The 16470-nt window shown below is 42.8% G+C and overlaps 1 protein-coding gene across 3 annotated transcripts in view; it reads left to right on the forward strand.

Moving 5' to 3' along the window:
- Positions 1 to 437: 437 nt before the first annotated feature.
- Positions 438 to 16470, forward strand: part of nedd4l (NEDD4 like E3 ubiquitin protein ligase) — a 464330-nt gene continuing 448297 nt past the window's right edge. For all 3 annotated transcript variants that reach the window (XM_060852432.1, XM_060852504.1, XM_060852582.1), the window contains exon 1: positions 438 to 776. In XM_060852432.1, the coding sequence (XP_060708415.1) occupies positions 732 to 776 (45 nt within the window). In that variant the 5' untranslated portion in view covers positions 438 to 731. The remainder of the gene's footprint in view (positions 777 to 16470) is intronic.

A 16470-nucleotide genomic window follows, 5' to 3' on the forward strand; every position in this document is an offset into this window, starting at 1 on the left:
CAAAGTGACTCGGCCTTTTTAAATCAACCCTGTCACAATAAAACGACAAAACAAAGATATTTTGTTAAATGAACTAACAGTTCAACAGAACTTGAATCAACATCCCCATTTACGAATGGGGAAACCTCTTATACGCTCATGCAGGGACACTGAACAGAAAAAGGAACCATTGGAAGGTGTATTCCTCACACCACGAAGAGAAGCTGAAAGAATAGAACCCCACCTCCTGTAACAATCTCTCATGAACTGTGGAACTCCCACTCGACCAAACCTGCTGCTCCCCAGCCCCGCCCATCCTTCCGCCTCGGGACGGAATCTCGGCATTCGTTTGGCTGGGAGCCGGCCGGTGCCCGCCGGCGATTGGACTAGAGGGGACGTCAATCAAGGATATCAAGCTTGGTTGCGCCATGGGCGTGGATGTAACAATGTAGCGAACGCGCATGTCTCGAGTTTCCCTGCAAGGGGGATTTGGAGGCAACGAATTTTTGTTTGCTTTTGAAAAGGAGCGATTGATTGTTCAGGGATATTCTTGGTGCATGTCTTGGCGTGTTCCCCACGCGATCACTTTGTTGTTGCCTTTGCAGGGCAGTTTGTGAAGGATATTCCTGCTGGGAGTGGGCTTTTTTGTTTCATATAAGCAGGTATTTTTTTGGGGGAAGCTTGTCCAGTGTGTATTTGTGTGCTACTTTCTCCCTCCACCCTCTCTTTGTCCCTTTTTCCGTTTTGGTTCTATGGCGACGCAGATCGATACTATTTATGGGCTTTCAGAAGATGAAGTGAGTACAATTTATTTTACGATGCACATTATTTCTGATTTCAAGCGAGTACAGTTTCCGTAACCTGTACTGTAGTGACATCAAGTATAGAAAAGCCAGTGTCTGCTGTTATACTGTCAGTCATTAGGACACGAGCGTTTCTTCTATTTGTTTATCCTACTTTGTAAACACAAAATGTTAGCAATTCTCTGGCATTTAAATGTCTACTTTTGTACAGGATCTACAAAACTGACGGTTATTGTTTGTATGTGGGGTAGATGAGGAACTTTTTTTTGTTTTTTCTTTTGAAGATTTCATTTCCTTTGCTGTATCTGGAAAAGGGTGCAATTTATGAATTAAACGAAAAGCCACTTTTTGCCCCATCAATGACGCCGCGTAACTCTGCCTTGTTATAGCTTTGGAGCTTGAACAAAATAGTGGTTTGAGAGTTGTTTGGTTACACAGCTTTTCGGAAGTGGGAATGGTGTAGTCACTGCAGTGAGTAGGATACGTAGTGTTGGCGTGAAGAAGGAATTGGGGTTATGGGCTCAAAGACTCTAGTTTTCTACTTCTGTTTTATACCAAGGAAAAACTGATAGGGGTTGTTACCTCAACCGGGGGATCTTAGCAAGGGCACCCTGGTTTTTTTTCATATTTTCGAAGTCCGCACCAAATTTGAAACTGCTTGTAATTTGAGGGAGGTTTATAGAAATCCTGGACTTTTCCTTTCATGGAAAAATATAAATATACTCTTGGAAAAAAACTGGGTCTTCATTTATTTGGTTATGTTCTGAAAAGACTGTTGGTCCAACATGTGTGATATGGGTACAAAAGAGTGTGTAGTATTGTAGATTAGTTGTAAGTGTGTACAGGCAATACATTATCTATTTGATAGAACAGTTATATTATGTATCTCTTAAAATGCTGTTAATGTTGATATTCACTCTTGGTGTTCCTGATTTAAGGGAACTGACATATCTTAGGTACTTTGTTCAAGAGGCCATTTCTTACCAGACCAGGTGTATGGCCACAATAAGATTGTAATCATGAGGTACTATCAGAGCTGAGTCAGAATTTGTGCTCATCAATATTAAGTTGCATTTATGTAACACTTCAATGTACCTAAACATTTTAAGCTTCTTTACAAGAATATAATCAAGCACAAATTAAAGCAAAGCTAATAAAGACTTTAGCATGGTGAGCTGGTTTTAAAATCCATCTTAAAGGTAGATAGAGAGAGAGGTGGGGAAATTTTAAGGAGGGAGTTCTGAAACTTCTGGCCTAACAGTTGAAGGTCCATCAATCAGTGATACAGGAGGTAGCATTAGCATGGATCAAGGACTGCTGAGCTAACAGAATGTAGAGAATATGGAAACTGGTCTTGAATTGGCAAGCAATCACTATTGAATGCTGCAAAGGTTGGTGCTAGGTCATTCAACTATTGGCGTTCTACAGAAATAACTAAGATGAGACTGAATGCATGATACCTAATTTTTGATTGTCCAAACATAAGGAGGCAAGTAACTTGTCATGAGGAAGTAGAATTTGCAAATGGATATTGATAGATGAAGCGAGTTGCCAAACATTTGGCCAACAGAGTATAATGAGGGTAAATGTGAACTTGTCCACTTTGGCAGGAAGAAAAGAAAAATACTGCTTTTCAAGTGGAGTGAGATTGCATACCTTCGTGGTACACAGTTTTCTGGGAATCCTGGTGCATGATCTCAAGTTAGTACAGCGTTAGAATGATTGTTGAGGAAGATAAATTGAATGGTACCATTTATTGGAATGGGATGGAAAATAAAAAAAGGGAAGTTTTATTGCAGCTGTACAGGTTGGTGAGATGCATCTGGAGTATGTATTAAGTTTTGATCTCCTTATTTAGCATTGTTTATAATTGGTAAAGAGAAGATTCACTGAACTCAGTCTTGGAATGAAGAAAGGTTGAGTAATTTATGTCTGGTGTTGTGTGTGGTGCTGGAAAAGCACAACAGGTCAGGCAGCATCTAAGGAGTAGAATCAATATTTCATGCATTAAACCCTTCATTAGGAATGATTCTTGATGAAGGGCTTATGCTCGAAATGTTGATTCTCCTGCTTCTTGGATGCTACCTGATCTGCACTGCTTTTCTGGCACCACACTCTCAGCTTTGATGTCCAGCATCTGCAGTCCTCACTTTCTCCTAATTTACGTCAGTACCCACTGGAGTTTAGAGAATGAGAAGCAATCATATTGAAACATAAGATCTTGAGAGGACTGAATAGGCGACCCAGACGATGATTCAAACCGGAAGACTAAGTTTAAGTGGAAGAGGTCCTTCATTTAAAATGGATGAGAAAAAATGTTTTCTCATGTGTCGATCGAGTGTTTAATTGTCTTCCCCAGAAAATGATGAAGATTTTTTTTTACTTTATTTGAGGTGGAGTTAGATCGATTTATTATGGAGTGCAAACAGGAAAGCAGAGATGAGACTACAGCTGTTTCAGTTGTAATCTTATTATCATGTCTTGCTGTTGATGTAATTTCATTTCTTTCTGCAAGTCAACATCACCCCTTGCTCATCCTTTCCATAGGACTCCTTGAATACTGCATTCCCAGCCCCAAGCTCCTTGTAGCCATATCTCTGATACCTACAACGTTGTATCCAATATCAAATCTGCACTACAAGCTAATTTACCTGTTTTGTATACTGTGTGCATTCAATTACAATTCCCTCAGTCCTGCACTGATTGTCCGCTTCTCATAGTTTCTCTCTTATCTGCTGTGCTTGAAGTTAGATTCCTGATCTTTCCCATACACTCCATCCTGTTACTTGTTTGGGAAACTTGAATAACTCTGCTGAACCCTCCCCAACTTCAACGAGTTTACAGTCCTTGTGACTGGTCTATTTAGCCTTTCCATTAGGGTCCTGGTCCCAGATCCGTTCAGATGGAGCCTTAAGTGAGACCCAAAACATGAACTCTTGATTTCTCTCCATTGATGCCCAAAGGGCCAGGTGGCCTACTCCTGCTTCCTAAGTCCAGTCAGACATGGGAAGTTGGAGATGTGCAAAGCCAGATTTTGAAAATAATTTTTAAGGTAGGTTGTCACACTGGAGGTATTTAGATGTAGACCATGGAAGAATTTGGTCATAAGACTGACTCATTTCAGTTTGAGGCATTATAAGTCACCTAAGGTTGCAATGTGATTCAGCCTTTGCATGTCAGAAAATGAAAAAACAACTTTTGAAAGAACATAATTTAATGGAAAGGATGGAAGCTGGTTTGGAAAGCATGGAATAACATAACAAAAACTGCTGGAAGGGCGCAGCAAGTCTGGCAGCATCAGTGGAGAGAAATCAAGAGTGATGTTGATTTGTAGGCAGAAATGAAATTAAATCAACAGCAAGACATGATTATAGGGTCAGATGGCATGGACTCTGTGCAGATAGAGTTGAGGAACCACTAAGAGAAAGTTACCCTGATGATAGTAATTTACTAACTCCATAGCAGTTGTAAGGATGTGGTGAAGAATCTAAATCGGGAAGTAAAAAAGCCATGTTAGAAAGGTACGATGAGAATAATCCCGAGGACCTCAATATGCAGAGGACCTGAAAAATTTGGTTGGTGGCGAATCCCAAGAATATGAAGTTGTGAAGTATGTCCAGAATATGCTAGAATTCACCCTGCAGTTGAGAAGGAATAGTTGAAATCAGAGCGTCATAGAGGTATACAGCATGGAAACAGACCCTTCGGTCCAACCTGTCCATGCTGACCAGATATCCCAACCCAATCTAGTCCCACCTGTCAGCACCCAGCACATATCCCTCCAAACCCTTCCTATTCATATACCCATCCAAATGCCTCTTAAATGTTACAATTGTACCAGCCACCACCACTTCCTCTGGCAGCTCATTCCATACACATACCACCCTCTGCGTGAAAAAGTTGCCCCTTGGGTCTCTTTTTTTTATATCTTTCCCCTCTCACCCTAAACCTATGCCATCTAGTTCTGGACTCCCCGACCCCAGGGAAAAGACATTGCCAATTTACCCGATCCATGCCCCTCATAACTTTGTAACTCTCTATAAGGTCACCCCTCAGCCTCCGACGCTCCAGGGAAAACAGCCCCAGCCTGTTCAGCCTCTCCTTGTAGCTCAGATCCTCCAACCCTGGCAACATCCTTGTAAATCTTTTCTGAACCCTTTCAAGTTTCACAACATCTTTCGATATTCCAACAGTGGCCTAACCAATGTGTTGTACAGCCGCAACATGACCTCCCAACTCCTGTGCTCAATACTCTGACCAATAAAGGAAAGCATACCAAACGCCTTCTTCACTCTCCTATCTACGTGCGAGTCCACTTTCAAGGAGCTGTGAACCTGCAGTCCAAGGTCTCTTTGTTCAGTAACACTCCCTAGGACCTTAATTTGAAGGTGTCCTAGTCCTGCTAAAATTTGTTTTCCCAAAATGCATTTATCTGAATTAAACTCCATCTGCCACCTCTCAGCCCATTGGCCCATGTGGTCCAGATCCTGTTGTAATCTGAGGTAACCCTCTTCGCACCTCCAATTTTGGTGTCATCTGCAAACTTACTAACTGTACCTCTTATGCTCGCATCCAAATCATTTACGCAAATGACAAAAAGTAGAGGACCCAGCACCAATCCTTGTGGCACTCCACTGGTCACAGGCCTCCAGTCTGAAAAACAATACTCCACCACCACTCTCTGTCTTCTACCTTTGAGCCAGTTCTGTGTCCAAATGGCTAGTTCTCCCTGTATTCCATGAGATCTAACCTTGCTAATCAGTCTCCCATGGGGAACCTTGTCGAACACCTTACTGAAGTCCATATAGATCACATCTCCTGCTCTGCCCTCATTAATCTTCTTTGTTACTTCTTCAAAAATCTCAATCAAGTTTGTGAGACATGATTTCCCACGCACAAAGCCATGTTGACTATCCTGAATCAGTCCTTGCCTTTCCAAATGCATGTACAGCCTGCCCCTCAGGATTCCCTCCAACAACTTGCCCACCACTGAGGTCAGGCTCATCGGTCTACAGTTCCCTGGCCTGTCTTTACCGCCCTTCTTAAACAGTGGCACCACGTTTGCCAACCTCCAGTCTTCCGGCACCTCACCTGTGACTATCGATGATACAAACAGCTCTGCAAGAGGCCCAGCAATCACTTCTCTAGCTTCCCACAGAGTTCTCGGGTACACCTGATCAGGTCCTGGGGATTTATCCACCTTTAACCATTTCAAGACATCCAGCACTTCCTCCTCTGTAATCTGGACATTTTGCGAGTTGTCACCATCTATTTCCCTACAGTCTATATCTCCCATATCCTTTTCCACAGTAAATACTGATACAAAATATTCCATTTAGTATCTCCCCCATTTTCTGTGACTCCACACAAAGGCCGCCTTGCTGATCTTTGAGGGGCCCTATTCTCTCCCTAGTTACCCTTTTGTCCTTAATATATTTGTAAAAACCCTTTGGATTCTCCTTAATTCTATTTGCCAAAGCTATCTCATGTCCCCGTTTTGCCCTCCTAATTTCCCTCTTAAATATACTCCTACTTTCTTTATACTCTAAGGATTCACTCGATCTGTCCTGTCTACACGTGACATATGCTTCCTTCTTTTTCTTAACCTCAATTTCTTTAGTCATCCAGCATTCCCTATATCTACCAGCCTTCCCTTTAACCCTGACAGGAATATATTTTTTCTGGATTCTTGTTATCTCATTTCTGAAGGTTTCCCACTTTCCAGCCATCCCTTTACCTGCGAACATCTGCCCCCAGTCAACCTTCTTGCCTAATACCATCAAAATCTCCAATTTAGAACTTCAACTTTTAGATCTGGTCTATCCTTTTCCACCTCTATTTTAAAATGAATAGAATTATGGTCGCTGGCCCTAAAGTGCTACCCCACTGACACCTCAGTAACCTGCCCTACCTTCTTTCCCAAGAGTAGGTCAAGTTTTGCACCTTCTCTAGTAGGTATATCCACATACTGAATCAGAAAATTGTCTTGTACACAGTTAACAAATTTCTTTCCATCTAACCCCTTAACACTATGGCAATCCCAGTTGATGTTTGGAAAGTTAAAATCCCGTACCATAACTACCCTATTATTCTTACAAATAGCTGAGGTCTCCTTCCAAGTTTGTTTCCCTCTGATTACTGGGGGGTGTATAATACAATCCCAATAAGGTGATCATCTCTTTCTTATTACTCAGTTCCACCCAAATAACTTCCCTGGATGTATTTCCAGAAATATCCTCCCTCAGCACCTTTATCAAAAGTGCAAGTCCCCCTCCTCTCTTGCCTCCCTATCTATCCTTCCTGTAACATTTGTATCCTGGAACATTAAGCTGCCAGTCCTACCCATCCCTGAGCCATGTTTCCATAATTGCTAGGCCCCTTGCATTGAAATACATGCAGTTTAATTTATTAGTCCTTCCTTGTCCTTATCTGCCCTAACTGTTTGACTCACTTCTGTTGTCAGTTGTACCTGTCTCAGATCGATCTCTTTGCTCACTATCTCCCTGGATCCCCCACCCTCCCACACCTTACAAGTTTAAATCCTCCCAAGCAGTCCTAGCAAATTTCCCTGCCAGTGTATTAGTCCCCTTCCAATTTAGGTGCAACCTGTCCTTCTTGTACAGGTCACTTCTACCTCAAAGAAGATTCCAATGATCCAAAAAAGTGAATCCTTCTCCCATACACCAGCTCCTCAGCCATGCATTCATCTGCTCTAACCTCTTATTCTAGCCCTCACTAGCTCGTAGCACTGGGAGTAATCCAGATATTACTACCCTTGAGGACCTCCTTTTTAAATTTCTGCCTAATTCTCTGTAATCTCCTTTCAGAGTCTCGACCTTTTCCCTTCCTATATCGTTGTTCACATTGGAACCAATGACCTCCCGCTGGCCCCTCTCTCCCATGAGAACATTCTGCACCCTCTCTGAGACATCCTTGATCCTGGTATCCTGGAAACAACACACTATTCTGCTTTTTCTCTGCTGGCCACAGAAACGTCTGTCTGTACCTCTGATTATAGAATCCCCTAACATAATTGATTTCTTGGAAGCCAACATACTCGTTGCATTAGAACTAGTCTCAATACCAGAAACTTGGATGTTTGTGCCATGTTTCCCCGAGAATCCATCATCCCCTACCTTTTCCAAAGCAGCATACCTGTTTGAAATGGGTATATCCACAAGAATCCTGCCCTAGGTGCCGACCTCTCTCACCCTTCCTGGAGTTAACCCATCTATGTGACTGTATTGGACACACACACACACACACAGTTGCTGTTGCAAATTCCTCATCGCTTCTATCTGTCTTTCGAACCAGTCCACTCGATCTGATAAGATTCACATCCAACAGCATTTATGGCTGATATAATCCACAGTAACCCTTAAACTTTCTTTAAACTCCCACACCTGACAAGAAGTACGTATCACTGTAAAGGCCATTTTTGCTCCTTCACAATCTACAGACCCAGAAAATAACACCGTCTTATTCCTCTCCAAACACTGCCCAGGTTAAATTAATAGCTATGGCTTATAATTTAAGTTTAATCAAGAGACTTATTTCCAATAACATATAATCAAGAAAGAATCCACTATACTCACTACTGCAGCCTTTTTCTTGGACAGACTTAACACAACGATTAACTTATCTGATTCTGTGCTGTGAACTTCGCCCAACAGTTCCTCCAAGATTAGTTGTGAATTTCACTGTTTGTTAATTTTCCCAGATGCACTCCGATGTCCAGCAATACACGAATTCAAACAGCAAAGGCGGTAACTGTGCAGGTTCTCTCTCTCTCTCTCTCCTGCACTGTCCTCACCATGTGCTTCCTTTATCTGCTCTTCTCCCTTTTAGACTGCTGTTGTTTTGACTTCTTTTCCCCAAAGTTCCAAAACAATACAACAGCATATAAAACAGTAATTGCTGCTCCTGGAATTCGAGGAAATCACCTCCAACACCTAAAATACCTCAAAAAAAGGATCAGCTCTTACAGCCAGAAATTTTTCCCGTCCTCCATCTTGGATTACCATTTAGTATTAAAGCTATTACAATTGAGATAAAATAACTGCAAAAGACATTAGGGAGGAGCTGGCCAGAGTAGATTAGAAAGGGAGCCTAGCAGGGAAGATGGTGGAGCAGCAATGGTCGGAGTTCCTGGGGTAATTCAGGAGGCACAGCAGAAATTCAACCCAAGGAAGGAGAACCATATTAAGGGGAAGACATGGCAACCATGAATGACAAGGGAAGTCAGGGGCATCAGAAGAGCAAAAGAAAAAGCAAACAGATTAGTGGGAAGCCTTTAAAATCCAATGGAAGACAACGAGAAAAGAGGGAAAAGATGGGAGACGTAGGTCTCAGCTCCTCTGACTGCAACTGGATCCTCAGCTTTCTGACCCACAGACTACAATCAGTGAAGATAAATAACTGTACCTCCTCCACAATAACACCTCACTGGAACCCCCCACAAGGATGCACCCTCAGACCCCTACTGTACTCCCTGTACACCCACGACTGAGTTGCCAAATTCTAAATGAACACCATCTACAAGTTCGCTGACGACACCATCATAGTACATTAGATACTAAACAATGATAAGTCAAAATAGAGAAGCAAGATAGAGGGCTTGGTGATGTGGCGCAATGAAAGCAACCTCTCTCTCAACATTGGCAAAACTAAAGAACTGATCATTCACTTCAGAAAAAAAGGTGAAGAATAAGCCTCCATTTATATCAACAGAATGGAGGGTGAGAGGATGGAGACAATTGGACGATAACCGACAACCTGTACTGAACTTCCCTACATAAATGCAACAGTCAAGAATGCACAACAACACCTCTTCTTCCTCAGGTGGCTCAGGAAATTTGGCAAGCACCTCACCAACTTCTCCACGTGCACCATTGAAAGAATATGGTCCAGGAGTATAACGGCCTGGTACATCAACAGGTGTGCCCAGGACCATAAGAAACTAAAGAAAGTTGTGTGTGCAGCCTAGATCATTATGGAAGCCAACCTTTCATCCATGGACTCCATTTACATGGCTCGTTACCACAAAAAGGCTGCCAACATCATCAAAGACCCTGGTAATGATCTCCGTCAGGCAGAAGATGGCAGAAGCCTGAACACACTCACCAGCAAGTTCAGGAACAGCTTTCCCCTGCCTGTGATTAGACTGGGAAATCTCTAGCCTCAAATAATGCTGATCTGGCTCATGTTGATGTTGCCTAGTGCAGGCCCTGTGCAGTGTAACCTGTATGCTTCTGTCTAAGTCTTTTGATCTGTACTTCCTTGCTTACTATGATGTACTGCTCATAAACAAAGCTTTTCACTGTACTTTGGTACATGTGACAATAAATCAAATCAAATCAATTGAAGATAAAATTAGGGTAAATTAGCTGGTAATAGAAAAGAAGATTGCAAGAGTTTTTTTAAAAAAGATATAACAAGTTAAAGAGAAGCAAGAATAGGCATTGGACCACTGGAAAATGAGGCTGGAGAAGTTGTCATGGGGAACAAGGAAGTGGTGGAGGAAATGAATTGGTACTTTGCATCAGTCTTCATGATAGCAGAACTTCGAGAGTGTAGTGGCTATCACTAAGGAGAAACTGAAAAGTCTGAAGGTGGATAAATCACCCAGATTGGATAGACTACCTACACTCTAGTTATGAAGCAGGTAACTGAAGATTAGAACATAGAAAAGTACAGCACAGAACAGGTGAGAAAGTGTGAGCTTATGCACTTTGGTAGGAAGGATAGACCCATAGACTATTATCTAAATAGGGAAAGGCTTCAGAATTCTGGAGCACAAAGGAGTCCAAGTTCAGGAGTCTGTTAAGCATAATTGGTTCAGTTGGCAGTTCAGAAAGCAAATGCAATGTTAGCATTTTTTAGAGGGCTAGGCTACAAGAGCAGGGATGAACTGCTGAAGCTCTGTAAGGCTTTGGTCAGACCCACATTTGGAATGTTGTGAGCAGTTTTTGGGCCACATATCCAAGGAAGATGTGCTGGCATTAGAGGGGGTCCAGAGGAGGTTTACAAGAATGATCCTGGGGATGAAGGGCTTGTAATATAAGGAGAAGTTGAGGACTTTGGGTCTATACTAGAGTTGAGAAGATGAAGGAGGAATCTCATTGAAACTTACAGAATACTGAAAGGCCTGGATAGAGTCGACATGGAGAAAATGTCTCCACTAATAGGAGAGAATAGGACTCAAGGGCACAGTCTCCGATTGAAGAGTTGACCCTTCAGAATTGAGATGAGGTATTTCTTCAGCCAAAAGTGGTTAATGTGTGGAACTTGTTGCCGCAGAGGGCTATGGTGGCCAAGTATTAACTGTATTCAAGACTGTCTTAGGTAGGCTCTTGATTAGGTGGGGATCAGATGTTATTGGGGAGAAGACTGGAGAATGGGGATGAGAAACATATCAGCTATGATTGAGTGGTGGAGCAGACTCGATGAGCCGAGCGGCCAAAGTGTACTCCTAATTTTATGGATTGTATATAATTTCATGAAATTAAAACTCACATGACACTAGGTTATAATTTAACTGATTTATTTGGAAGTACTAGCTTTCGGAGTGGTACTCCTTTGTCAGGTAGCTACTTGACGAAGGAACAGTGCTCCGAAAGCTCGTACTTTGAAACAAACCTGTTAGACTATAACCTGGTGTTGTGTGATTTTTAACTTTGTCCACCCCAGTCCAACACCAGCATCTCCTCACCATAATTTCATGAATACAGTTCTACCTACTTACTCATGGTATGTGATTGATATTGTGAATGTATCAAACTGGCTTTGAAAAATAATAGTTTTCTTGATCAAATTATCATTTGCTGTATAATATGTCAACTCTTGGATGTGCCTGTGGCCAAATTGAAGAATATTGACAGCATGAACAAAATGTCCATGTTTATGCCCATGGCCATAAAACATAGGAGCGGAATTTGGCCATTCAGCCCATCTAGTCTGCTCCACCATTTGATCATTGACGTCACATGTTTCTTAGCCCCATTCTCCTGCCTTGTCTCTGTAATCCCTGAGCTCCTTATCAAGGAAGAACCCGTCTTAAATAGCCTCGAACCTCCCTGCTACCTCAACAATATCTTTCCCTCGATCTATCTTAATGTCCTCTGCAAACTTAGCAAAATGTGCCCTCTGTTCCTTTGCGCAGATTGTTAATTATAATATGAACCGATACACTGTGTGTGGTCCCAACACTGATTCTGCCAGAACTCCAAGAGCCCCTGGCTGTCAGTATGAAAAAGACCACTTTATCTCTACCTTCTGCCATTTGGCCGGTCTTCTATTTATGCCAGTACCTTGCCCCAATACCTACCAGTTCTACAAGTCTTTCTTATTCCAACCTAGGGTATGATGTCTCAAATGTTGGAGCAACTGCTGAGGCTAGCTATCTTAAGTTGCTACTTTGCAATAAACGTTCCATTATTTTCCACAAACCAGATTCTGCTGTTAAGCCAAGAAGGCATTCTGTCTACCACAGAAATGTGTTTGCTGAGTTGTAGCACAGGTGCATTAGCTGGGTACATAGGCAGTACATTCCAAAAACACGCAGTGTGCAGCATGCTGACTGTGGTCAACCTGCTTGTGTTTTCAAATCTGAGCACATAAAATCTAAGGGAAAGCGAGGACTGGGGATCAGAGTTGAGAGTGTGGTGCTAGAAATGCACAGCAGGTCAGGCAGCATCTGAGGACCAAGAGAATCAAAGTTTTGGGCATAAACCCTTCATCAGGAACATAATATCTGGTTTGATTCTGCTTTTGGACAGTGCACACCAAAATAATACTGACTGTGCTTTGAATAACACTGGAAACCAATTTAAATTGATCAATGTAATTGCTTTACGTATGCTGGAAGATGCATATGTCATCACATGGGACCCTGTTCTTTGTCGTCAAAAGGTGCTTATCCTTTTTAGTTTGAGGATAGAGTTATGAAGACTGCCAATTCTTCCTGCATTCCCATGGCAACATCCTGATCAATCAAAGTCTACATGCTTGGCTGAATTTAGTCAGAGCATCCCACCCAGATCCAGCCTCCTTAGCTCATCCCATAACCCAGCATTTACCATGGCTGTTCCATCCATTGTGCACATTGCTAGTCACTACGGACAATTTACCACAGCCAATCCACCAAATTTGCACGCGTTCGGATTGTGGGAGGAACCTGGAATACCTGGTGGAAACCTACGCAGACAAGGAGACAATGTGCAAACTCCACATTGCCAGTCTTGGTTGACTGTCTTCGAGCCCAGGTCCCTAGCAATATGAAGCAGCAGTGCTAATCACTGAGCTACTGTGCTGCCCTAATTCCCTTGCCGAATTTTGTTTCTTGTGTTCCTGTCCTGATGTGTCCCAAACTGAAACTTCAGTTCTATGTCTCTTTTTAGCAGTATTGAACATGAATATGATCATTGTCAATTAATATTCTTTTCTTGGGAAAAGGGGATGATAGACTTTATAAGAGACTTTTCTGCTGAAATTCCATTCTGATTGAATTGCGGTTTTCTGATTCAAGCAACCTAAGTTGATGTCCACTTTATTTGGATGAAGACAGTGAAGAAAGCAATGTATTAATTTTCTATTTCAATATCTTTTGTGTTGACTCCAGTCAACATGGACAGTTTGATAATGTATGTGTCTCTAATGATATTGCTGCACATTGATTCTTTGCTCTTGCCAGACTGCAGATTGTGTATGTACTGACGCAAATCTAATTGGACCACAATGTATGTCGCTATATAAGGGTTCAAGAGTAATAAAGAAGATGCTTGGGTTGGATAATCTAACATTCAAATACTTTTTGAAGCTGTGCTTGTATTATGGAAATGTAGATGTGGACAGAGTCTATAAATTTAAGCTGCTGCCTACTGTGGTGTTTTGACTTGCGTCTTGATTGAAAAAGGGCTACTTATGATTGAAATAGATGTCATTAAACCATAATGATTGAATGTTAATTATCGTATTGAGTTCAACATCAGGAGTTTACATTGTGTTTTCAATTTGATGAAATGTCCCAAGCTGCTTCAGAGGAACGTATGAAACTACATATAGTGCCAAACCACATAACGAGATATTATGTCAGATGGCCAAAAGCTTGGTCACATTCATCTTGTAGAAGGTAATGGTTTTGCAAGAATTAATGTTGAAGTTTTATTAAGCTTCACCCAATCTCATGTCTTTGGGTGGAGAAGAAGCAATCTAACATGAAGTCATGCAAATACATCAAATATAAAACAAATATATGTCATGCCTGTCTCTTGATTAGTCTTTTGTAGTTGGGCCTGAATTTGTCATTGTAACTTATACATATAGCCATCATGCAGTAAAGTACATCTTGTGTAAGACAAATGCCTGTTCTCATCCCATTGCTAAGTTGGTCGACCTATTGACTCAGCAAGAAACATTCGTTTTTGTTAACAGTGCTCACTAGGGGCTGTCTACGTTAATTTTATTCATTTGATTGTTTGAAGTGGGTGAAAGGGAAATTTCTGGCAGTACTCAACAATAACCCCAAGCCACTTGTACTACTGTATATGACATATGAAAACCAGATGTGAGGCCTTCAGCTCAGGAGACCCACTCAAATATAAGCAATCCAAGCAGAGCCATTAAGGCAGCCAAGGACAAATCTCGATCCAGACAGACACCTGGCGACTATGGCAAGGACTGAAATGACATCACAGGGTCTAAAAAGAGACAGAGCAAGATAGCAGACGATGACCTATTTCCCCCCCAGATCGTCTCAATGCCTTATAGGCTTGCTTTGAGCAGAATTTCAGTGGAGAGGTAACACCTTTTCTGACAAGTCCTAACAAACCTATCCCAACAGTCAGTGCATCAGAAGTTAGATCAGTTTTCCTTTATGCGAATCCAAGGAAAGAGATGTGACCAGGTGGAATACCAGGCTGTGTGCTCAGAGCATGCACAGATCAACTAGCAGAGATCTTCTCAGACATCTTCAACCTTTCCCTGTAGCATACCATTGTCTAGTAAAAAGTGAGGTCTGCAGATGCTGGAGATCAGAGCTGAAAATGTATTGCTGGTTAAAGCGCAGCAGGTCAGGCAGCATCCAAGGAACAGGAAATTCGACGTTTCGGGCATAAGGATTCCTGATGAAGGGCTTATGCCCGAAACGTCGAATTTCCTGTTCCTTGGATGCTGCCTGACCTGCTGCGCTTTAACCAGCAACACATTTTCAGCATACCATTGTCTGCCTGTTTCAAGAGGGCAAACATCATCCCTCTGCCTAAGAAGGTTCATGCAGCATGTCTTAATGACTACTGCCCAGTGGCCCTAACTTTGGTCATGAAGTGTTTTGAAAGGCCGGTCTGGCATTAATCAACTCCAGCCTCCCTACTACTCTTGTCCCACTCTAATTTGCCGATCAGACCAACAGATCCACATCAGATGCCATATCACTTGCCCTTCACTCCTCTCTAGAGCAACACCAAGAACAGCTACATAAGGATCCTACTCATTGACTGACTACAGTTCGGCCTTCAACATTATTATCCCCTCGAGACTGATTTACTAAACTTAGTGATCTTAGCTAAAGTCCTGTTCTCAGCAACTGGATCCTCAGATTTCTGACCCACAGGCCACAAACAGTGAAGACTGGGGACATTATTGCATCCTCAGTAATACTCAACACTGGAGACCACCCCCCCAAGTTTGCTGATGACACCACCATAATTGGTCGAATTTGTGGCATAGTGGCTCAGTGGTTAGCACTGCAGCCTCACAGCACATCTCCGGTTCGATACCAGCCTCGTGTGCACATTCTCCCTGTGTCTGCGTGGGTTTCCTCCGGCTTCTTCGGTTTCCTCCCACAGTTCAAAGATGTGCAGGCCAGGTGAATTGGCCATGCTAAATTGCCCATAGTGTTAGGTGTATCAGTCAGAGGGAAATGGGTCTGGGTGGGTTACTTTTCGGAAGGTCAGTGTGACTAGTTGGGCTGAAGGGCCTGTGTCCAAACTGGAGGGAATCTTATCATATTTGGAGCGGGCAACGGTGGCGGCGGAGGGTCCGGGAGACGCTCGGCGGACACGGCCTGTCACACACTAGCTGCGCTGCTCGCTCCCGATCTACTTAATGCGGGCGCGTCCCCTTGGTTGAGAGCATCGCTGGAGGTGGGCCAGATCGGAGTGATTGACAGGGAGGGGAACCAATGGGGAAAGGAGGCTGGCCTGCCCAAACCCCCCCACCCACCCACAAGCAGGTTATTTAAGGGGTGGCACGGTGGCTCAGCCGTTAGCACTGCTGCCTCGCAGCGCCGGAGTCCCAGGTTCGATTCCAGCCTCTGGCGACTGTCTGTCTGTGTGGAGTTTGCACATTCTCCCTATGTCTTTGTGGGTTTCCTCCCAGGTGCTCCGGTTTCCCTCCCACAGTCCAAAGATATGCAGGTTAGGTGAATTGGCCATGCTAAATTGTCCATTGTTGTTAGGTGCATTAGCCAGAAGGGGGGTGGGTTACTCTTTGGAAAGTTGGTGTGGACTTGTTGGGCCGAAGGGCCTGTTTACACACTGTAGGGAATCTAATCTAACAATAATGAAACAACTTTTCATATCGTGGCTCAGGGAGCGATCTAGATAAAGACAATTATTCTTCTTCATTAAAAGCATTCTGGCTATTGAGGGAGTGCAGTGTAGGTTCACAGAGATGAATTCCTGGAATTGCG

Source organism: Hemiscyllium ocellatum, chromosome 1, assembly GCF_020745735.1.
Source record: "Hemiscyllium ocellatum isolate sHemOce1 chromosome 1, sHemOce1.pat.X.cur, whole genome shotgun sequence".
Classification (NCBI taxonomy): domain Eukaryota; kingdom Metazoa; phylum Chordata; class Chondrichthyes; order Orectolobiformes; family Hemiscylliidae; genus Hemiscyllium; species Hemiscyllium ocellatum.